The sequence below is a fragment of the Nelumbo nucifera genome, chromosome 4, assembly GCF_055504915.1.
Source record: "Nelumbo nucifera cultivar China Antique chromosome 4, China Antique-T2T, whole genome shotgun sequence".
Taxonomy (NCBI): Eukaryota; Viridiplantae; Streptophyta; class Magnoliopsida; order Proteales; family Nelumbonaceae; genus Nelumbo; species Nelumbo nucifera.
This window is the reverse complement of record NC_142652.1, coordinates 81077550-81086646: the sequence shown is the minus strand read 5'-3', so window position 1 is coordinate 81086646 and position 9097 is coordinate 81077550. Positions and strand designations below refer to the sequence as shown.

At 43.1% G+C, this 9097-nt stretch overlaps 1 protein-coding gene across 1 annotated transcript; it reads left to right on the top strand.

Annotated features, from left to right (window-relative positions):
• The first annotated feature begins 4329 nt into the window (after positions 1-4329).
• On the top strand, positions 4330-7225 carry LOC104606205 (endoglucanase 17-like). The gene is made up of 8 exons (XM_010271295.3): positions 4330-4722; positions 4797-5003; positions 5182-5382; positions 5496-5588; positions 5689-5850; positions 5942-6053; positions 6151-6314; positions 6432-7225. The coding sequence occupies exons 1-8, from the start codon at positions 4465-4467 to the stop codon at positions 6762-6764; spliced, it is 1530 nt and encodes a 509-aa protein (XP_010269597.1). The 5' UTR covers positions 4330-4464; the 3' UTR covers positions 6765-7225.
• The last annotated feature ends 1872 nt before the right edge of the window (positions 7226-9097 follow it).

Below are 9097 nucleotides of genomic sequence, written 5' to 3'. Positions count from 1 at the left end.
GAGATAGTCCCGACCATATTCCGAATAGAGTTTGGGTGGAGCTGGTCCAGTGTGATGTTGAAGCGTCTCAACACCTCGGGAATAAGGCGGTGAAGAGGGAGACGAAGCCTGCCAACGAGTTGCTCCCTAAAGATCACGATCTCATTCGGATCGTGCTCCCAAGGGAAGTTACCGGTAGGAAGACTATACATGTACTCCTGAGGCAGGTTGAAGTGGTGGATGAGGTGTTGAAGCCTCTCTAACATCATAGTAGATGGACCGAACTGATCTGGCACCCGACCTTGGCGGGAGGTGGACACCAGCCTACCCGAGGTCACTCGTGCCTCGTGAGAAGGCCGAGCAACAGTAGGGTCACCTTGACCCGAGGTACCCACCTCGGGTTTGTCTAAAAGACTGTCCCCGCTAGACATGGAATGAAATGAACTGAAAAAGGAGAAAGGGAAGCTCGGGGACTCACTGGGAAAAAACGCAACCGAACTAGACCTGAACGAACTAGAAGAACCGAGCTGAAGACTCCAAACGCGAGCTCAAGCTAGACGAAAGATACTTAGTGGCAAAAGAAAATGACCAAGGTCCCCCATTATTTATAGCCGTTGGGCCCGGGCACCAACGGTCAAGATCGAAGCAATCTAACGTTCCTCAAGAAAACCGGCTGCAAGACTCTCAAGGCGAAATCAGTTTAGCGCATTTTTTGGCGTCCGCGAAGTCCAGATCGTGTGACGTCCGCGCGTAAGTTGTACGCAACCCAGGTTTCTCCTCCCGAGTGAACCAAACACCAGACTGGTCTGACCAACGAGTTGCCCGACAGTGTGGCATAAGTACCGAGCCAAATCCACCCAGTGCATCGTGAACTCCCCGCGCTGGGTCACCACCCCCAGCACGGAGAGTGGGGGGTAATTGATGGAGGGTGATTTGGCTCGACCTCGTAGCGCAGGGACACGTGTGCGTGACCTGGCTCAACGAATAGCTTAGCCTGACAGCACAACTATGACTCGACGGGAGGGACACGCCGAGTCCAACACAGGCCACTCGGCGTGTTAAGAGACTTGCTGGGGACTAACACCTGGCCAACCTTGACTCCCACCAAGTGTCGGAGATCCCAAGCTCCTCCCAGGGCCCGAGCTCCCCTTGAGACCCGAGCTCCTCCTAAGGGGCTCCGAGCTCTCCCTTCCTTAGAAGGGAGCACCCCGGTTTTTGGCTAAGTGTCTCGAGGGAGAAGCACCTCAGAGCAGCATCGCCTCCAATGCAGACACCTTGGTGCCGAGACAAACCTGCCCCAGGTGGTCCGGCATACAATAGCTCAGCAGGCTGCAAGGAAACCTACCTGACATCCATACTTGCCGGATCCGGTAGCAGGGCTCTGATCCCTTGCCAGGCGGCGTTCTGCTTGCCATGCGGCGTTCTGCTTGCCATGCGGCGTTCTATTTGCCGTCTCTGAAAAGCGTGGCGCGTCTGTCGAGTCCGTACCTGGCAATAGCAGTCTGTAGCCACAACCTACACCTGCCACACCTGCCCTGGCAGTAACGGCTAGGGCAGTGGCAGTTATGCCAGGTGTGACCGAGCTCCGACATAAAAGAACCCCAATCCTCACGAATCAAAGTTATTGAAGCTTAAGCACTTTCAACACTCTTACTCTCTGTTCTCTCTTTGAGATTTCTCCAGTTCTAACTTAGCCATCGGAGTGTTCCCACCGGGAGAACTCCCCGGGAACCCTTCACCTTCTCCTTCCTCTCAGGTGCCGTCCATTTCAGCCAGAAGCCAAGTCACAACCAACTAGGAGTGCCCAGATCGTGCAGCATCACTTTGTTCTAGCAGTCTTTACAACCTTCATTGACAATACCTCTGTACTCATATGCCTTATTTCATGAAGTATTCACACTACAAAGTTGCAAAACTTGGTTGGAACGGCGTGGGCATGAGCTTGCCCTAATGAAAGCTGATTTGAATCGTTTCCAAATGCAGCCTAAATAATAAACGCAATAAAAAAAAATATTCACAAAACAGAGTCGAAGGTTACAACGAGTGGAACCAAACAACCTGAAAAGATAACTGTTTGTCCTATCTGGGTAATTCTATGAGGTTCCCCACTCCTACTCCTATTTACATGATTAAACTTCATACAATCATAATAAATAGTAAATCTGACAGTGTCTAAGGCCTTAAACCAGGATTTTGACAGCCAATGATGGGCCAGGGCTGGACTAAGGAATCAACGAAGTAAACAGTTTGGATCCCTTGATCCATAGCCCAGAGTCCCAGACTGAAGATGTGAATAAGTATTGAACTTAAATAAAGTTAAGAGCCAATGTCCAATGATGTTTTTTTTCCCCACACCGTAATCATCTACCCCTTTTGGATCTCCAGTCAATTATGCAGTATTTATGCCAAAAAATTATAGTGAGAGACTTCAGACAATGCTTGCTCAAAAATTTTTATTTTGACATTAAGAATTTTTGGTAGAGTTTAGATGTGACAATTCAGAAAAGTGTTTTACTTTTTGACTTTTTCAATGGACCTCAATCAGATAACGCCCCATTATTAGAAAAGTCAAGAATGGTGTTCCTATAATCACTCATGGCGTTTATACGTAAACGATCCGCAGGAAACAAGACTGTAACACAATTTCAGGGTTGTTCTTCGTAGCATTCTAATCAGATTCGGACTCGTTTATGCAGCAGGAGAATGGTCCCTGACCATTTATGACTTATGACCCAAATTTTGAGGTAGAAAATTATGTAAAAGCAACCTAGAACCAGAAACCTTCAAAGTTAAAACCATGCGCAAGTGCAGAAGACTCAACTGTGAGAGGGTTATTTCATTGCATCTCAATCTAGCTAGAATGATTCATGAAAGACAGCAGCCGACAGTTAGGGATCGTTGCGTGTTGGGTAAGACCAGTTTCACACCGTAGTCCGTATCAAATAGGCTGTTCAATCTTCAATGTTCACCCAAGTGATCAGTTTCCCCATTGATGAATGTTATACTCTCCTTCCAGTCTGATGAGTCCGGATTTGCTGCTACCCCATCACTTTTCACCTTCACACCAAATCCCTAAAGAGATTTATCGCTTCAAGTAACCACCAAGGATTTTTCTTTTCCTTCTTTTTGCTTCGCCCTCCCCCCTTATTTTCTTCTCTTTTTACAAATATATGCATGCCAGACTGAAATATCCTTGTCAAAGGGAGAAGGCCCCTCCCTTGGCTTCTCCTTGGTTCAAATCTTTCACAAGCCAATACTTCTTACAACTTTAGATCTTTGTAGTCATCTTTTTGGCCGAATAACAGATTCTTCTACAGTCAAAACTCATGATGATACCATTTGTTCCTGTTTGTCTTGTGATCCTTTCAGTTTGGAGTTTAGAGGAGGAGGAGATGGAGGAGCAGCTAGGAAAATGAGTAGTAAATGGGTATAGTGAACACTCAAAAGACAAAAGCAATCTTAAGGAATTAGTAAGTTACAATTACAAAAATTGTAGTTCAGATGAATCGCAAGGTGTTAAAACGATAAATGTGGATTAAAAATACATCAGCAGCTTCATCTTCACATTACAAAATCCAGCTTCATGCCATCTTTTATCACTGGAATAACTGTCATCGTCCCTATTCCTAGTTAGCATTCATTGTCATCTCTAAAGAAATCAGCTTTTCCTTTGGGGTAATCCATAAATTCTACGCTGAGAAGAACTACTATGTTAGTAGGTTGGATTGATGTCATGGACGCATTAGATTTATAACTTCTATAAGTTAATTAATGGGTTAAACAGCTGAATCACCAATAGAAAACAGATTTTACTAGGCTGAATCATATGCTCCCATCTCCTGTAGAAGATAGATGTCCAGGGGGACGGGATTCTCTGTATATCTACAGTGATAAAGAGAGATTTTGGGTTTTTATGCTGTTTGGGGAGGGGGAAACAGGAACAGAGGAGGCGTCATCGGCCAAGGCGTTAAGCAAAATTTACAAGGGAGTGGGCAGAGCAAAAAGTAGAGCAGCAATCTAATTTCAGTGGGATTGCTGTTGTTATCTATTATTATTATATGGGTTAAAATCACAAAATAATCCTGTTTTTTTTTATTTTTATTTTTTCTAATCTTTCAGGATTACATGTATAAATCGTAGTTAATCAAAGACAATATCATGTATTAAACTACTAATTTGATTAGATTTCAGTTTTCGCTTCACGTGGTGAAGTAACGGAGTTAACTATCGAGCACCAGAAAGGAAGACAGTCAAAATCAATTATTATTAATAGAGAAGAGTTGGCATTAATTATAAGGGAGCAGTGGAACACCCAAAAGAAGGATAAGAAGAAGAAAAAAAAAAAAAAACAGAACAGAAAAAGAACAAAAGCAAAATAACGAAAGTTCAGAAATGCAGAGGCAGTTTTGCTTATAAATAAGAGAGCAATGTCTCAGAGGGACTTGCAGGTTGGTTGGGGCAGTTGAGTTGGTTAGGCAGCTTAAAATGGCTTTTTCTGTTCCCTTCCCCTCTTACTTTACTCTGATCCTCCTCTGTTTCTTTACCTCCCTGTTCCCCTGCAATGCCTTTCCATCCCAACAATACCACCACCCTAACCATCGTCACTTTGCTCGTCACAACTACAGAGATGCTCTCACCAAATCAATCCTCTTCTTTGAAGGACAAAGATCTGGGAAGCTCCCTTCTAACCAGAGGATAACATGGAGAAGAAACTCTGGTCTCTCCGATGGCTCGGCCATGCATGTAAGCTTTTCTTCTTTGTCTTTTCTTTTTTCTCTTTTTTCTGGAAAGTTTCAACTGGGTACCAAAAAATGCAGGTTGATTTGGTGGGAGGATATTATGATGCTGGGGATAATGTGAAGTTCGGGTTTCCCATGGCTTTCACGACCACCATGCTTTCATGGAGTGTTCTCGAGTTTGGTGGACTGATGAAGGGCGAGTTACAGAACGCAAGGATCGCCATTCGTTGGGCTACTGATTACCTTCTCAAAGCTACCTCTCACCCCGACACCATTTACGTTCAGGTTTTTGTTTCAGTTTGTGTTTATTCCCGTCCTCTGTTCTCTGTTTCTTTCCTTGTTGGTAGAAACTCTGGTTTCGAGGTTTTATGGAGGGAGTTAGTCTATCTTTAGAAATATCTCTTCTATTTGATTGGTATAAGAGGTATAGCAGAGGATCTGAAGGTGTTTTTATGTAATGTAGGTTGGTGATGCTAACAAGGATCATGCTTGTTGGGAGAGACCCGAAGACATGGACACTCCAAGAAGTGTTTTCAAGATTGACAAAAGCAACCCTGGTTCGGATGTAGCTGCAGAAACTGCTGCTGCTCTTGCATCTGCTTCTTTGGTCTTTAGAAGATCTGACCCCTCTTACTCCAGGCTTCTCCTTACAAGAGCTATCAGGGTAAAAATGAAAAAAAGAAAGGCTTCAACAAAATAAGCTCCTTATTTGTTAGTTGTAGCAAAGATTAGTAAACTCAAGTATCTCTTCTCTTGTGATTATGGAATACGTTGCAGGTGTTTGCTTTTGCTGACAAGTACAGAGGCTCCTACAGCAATGGTCTGAAACCATATGTCTGCCCTTTCTACTGCTCTTATTCAGGTTATCAGGTTGGTTCCTTTTCTTTAAACTTTTTGATCCATGGAACTTGTTTCCAATGGGTTGTAATAAAACCTTCTCTCTTCTATTATGTTGTTTGCTTGAACGAAGGATGAACTGTTGTGGGGAGCTGCCTGGTTACACAGAGCCACCAGAAACCGGGCTTATTTGAACTACATTCAAGTCAATGGGCAGACCCTTGGAGCAGATGAATCAGACAACATATTTGGATGGGATAACAAGCATGTTGGAGCACGTATTCTTTTATCCAAGGTTGATATCTGCTATATATGCATATTTTGTTTATTATATAGTCATCAATTTGCTATCCTTCTTCTTAATCTTAACGTGGTTGGATTTTCAGGCATTTCTTGTCCAAAAGGTGCAAGCCCTCCATGATTACAAAGGCCATGCAGATAACTACATATGTTCTCTCATTCCTGGGAACCCATTCTCTCAATCCCAATACACCCCAGGTGCTCCCTCTCTCCCTTCCTTTTTCTTTCTCTGTTTCTCTGTCTCTCTGTCCGTCTCTGCTGGTCTTAGTAACGTCTAGCTAGTTGTTTTGAGCAGGAGGACTGCTGTTTAGGATGAGTGACAGCAATATGCAGTATGTGACCTCCACTTCATTTCTTCTGTTAACTTACGCAAAGTACTTGACCACTGCTCACAAGGTGGTCAGCTGCGGTGGAATGACGGTCACCCCAAAGAGGCTCCGGACCATCGCCAAGAAACAGGTATGGGTACCGTAGAGTTGAACACAACACAATTAATGGGACGATATTTGGTTTCTCTGTTTATTTTGTTTCAGAGAGAAAGGAATATAAAATTAATGGCATGGGTACACCAACCAGGTGGACTACCTGCTGGGAGACAACCCATTGAAGATGTCCTACATGGTGGGGTACGGAGCAAGGTACCCACAGAGGATACACCACAGGGGGTCATCACTGCCGTCCATCGCCGTTCATCCAGCCAAGATCCAATGTTCCTCTGGGTTCAGTGCACTGAAATCGCCGGCCCCAAATCCCAACATCCTGGTCGGAGCAGTCGTCGGTGGGCCTGACCAACACGATCAGTTCCCGGACCAGAGAACCGACTACGAGCAATCGGAGCCTGCCACTTACATCAACGCTCCCTTGGTGGGTGCACTTGCATATCTAGCTCACTCCTTTGGCCAGCTCTGATGTACAAGACGTCAAGAGCAAGAGAGAAGCAAGCACAAGGCAGAAGCACACCATTTAACTTTCTTTGGCCTCTTTTAATTTATATAATTTTTAACTTTAGAGGATGTAATTGGATGGAGGGGGTTATAGATTATAAGTTTATAGAGTCCAGGTGTCTAAAGCCCCACTGCCATATCTAACGATATGATCCAGCAGACACTTAGACAAGGAATCTATTTTTATATATAGTTAACCATACTTGGTTATAGGATCGATGGATGGCTTGATATTGCGTGTTTGGGTTTGGTGCCGGAAATGGGAATGGCATTTGTTATTTATCAAAACATATATAAGTAATGTATGTATTGGGACTTGTATTTTGTCTGTATGCTTGTATTGTATTGTACGGCAGAGAGAGTGTGCACTGTGGAGTATGGAATTGAACAAGATATCCCTTCCAACTTGGAGGAGTTATTACTTAATTTGCCCCTTCCTTAATTAGTCCTTTCATTTCATTTCACACCCCACGATGTTCCTTGTATTCAAACAATAAACTAGGTGAGGAGGGGTAATTTGTTCTGAATTATTAATATCCCGACACGTGGAAGTGACTTATATTGATTGGATGATGATTTGGCAGTCGGGCATCTCAGCCAGAATTAAGGTCTGAACAGTTTGTGATGGCCCCACCGTCTGTAAGCCTTATTTTTATCCCATTTGAATCAGACGTATTCGATAAATCTTATTAGTTAATATGGAATCCACTTTCGTACGAATAACATAAGATGGAACCAGTCGCCCAGAGAAGAGGAAGAGAGGCCACTATGATGGAACATGGATCTCGGGAGAATGGGTAAATAATGTATTTAATGGAATAAATAAAAATAAAATAAATAAATGAGCGTGGGCCTTGGTAGGTATTTTTTCTTGGTATTGAGACTGACTGACCTGTGAGGTAGTGAATTGAATATGTATTTGAAGGTTGGTAGTGAATTGATGAATATGTACAAGGATAGAGCCATAGAGGTGTGGGGTGGGGGGGGGGGGGGAGGTGTGAAGTTGGTAGTGAATTACATCTGGGTTGGGTTTCAGACACATACACACACTCTCTCTAATCTATGAGAAATGATAGTTAGGCTCGTGATGTTGATTATTGGGAGGTGTAGTCAAAAGTCAAAAGAGAAAAGGCATTCATTCACTATACATGTGTCAGATTGTCAGAAAATTCAGAGGCAGCGGAGCTGTAGTAAAGTAGATGGAATGGTCCATATGGAGACTCAGAGCGATGATTGGTTGGACCGAGACCCGAGTCGGGGTCTGGCAAAGTTGAAAGTTTCCTATTTCCTTTCAACTTTTGTTCAAGGGGGTAGTGATACTTGATGGACAGACTGCTGAGAGTGAGGAGAATCAAGGAATTGAAGCCAGACACGTGAGAGCGCGTGACACTACTGCACTTAAAAGACAACAATTCCAAGGCTACACAAAACATTCTATTCTTTATGTCAAAGCTCATAATGTTTTTTTTTTTTTAATTAATTAATTATTAATATAATATAATATAATAGGATTTTAGGGAGAATCATTTTGGCAGCAGGAGGATCTTCCGATAGTTTCGACAGTTAAAAGAGTATTGAGCTTTTATATTAAGACTGAATAGTTTGGAGCACCTTTGGTTACAAAGAACAAATAGAGAAAACATAAAAGCTTCATTTGAAGCCTTTTAAAAATTGCCCGTTTTAGGTTTCTCCATTGGCTTTTGATGGTTAAATCTACCGTAAACCAAACAAGAAAAAACTAAACCCCATGCCCCATGTGTGTTGGAGTTGGAGGAATAATCTTCAATGTTCAATCCAATAATACTCTCAGTCTCTTTCTTCCTCAGGCTCAGGCCCTCCTTTTCCAGATATCAAATCACTGACTTAGCAGGAAAACTATGACGACTTAATCCCTTAATGGTTCTCAGAAGATACGTAGTGCAGGCTGTAGCCCCTTTAAAGGCCGGTCCGGTGGATTTTCATTTTCTCTAATCCATTTTTCGTCCAACTTTCAGAGTATAAATTCGTAATATATCCATGAAAAATGAATGGAAGAAGGTAGGAGGAACAGAAAAAGAGTCGGTCTGTTTTTGATAGCAATGAAATGATGGAAAGCTATACTCTACTACTACTAGTAGTATGAATTATGAAAATGAAACAAGTTAGAAATCGGGAAACTCGTGATTCTGGTGGTGGGTCCTGCTGCTCTGTGATGGATGTGCTTTTTGTTTGTATGTGAAATTGTGAATCACCGATTTTCATACTATGGACCTGGATAGTAGTGGCCTACAGGTACCGGAAAAAGGCACAGGCTCAAGG

Excerpts from the sequence above, each read along its gene's own strand:
- LOC104606205 (XM_010271295.3), top strand. The coding sequence starts at position 4,465 with ATGGCTTTTTCTGTTCCCTTCCCCTCTTACTTTACTCTGATCCTCCTC. Across the intron at positions 4,723-4,796 it reads CCGATGGCTCGGCCATGCAT|GTTGATTTGGTGGGAGGATA; the intron begins GTAAGCTTTTCT and ends CAAAAAATGCAG. Across the intron at positions 6,315-6,431 it reads GGACCATCGCCAAGAAACAG|GTGGACTACCTGCTGGGAGA; the intron begins GTATGGGTACCG and ends TACACCAACCAG.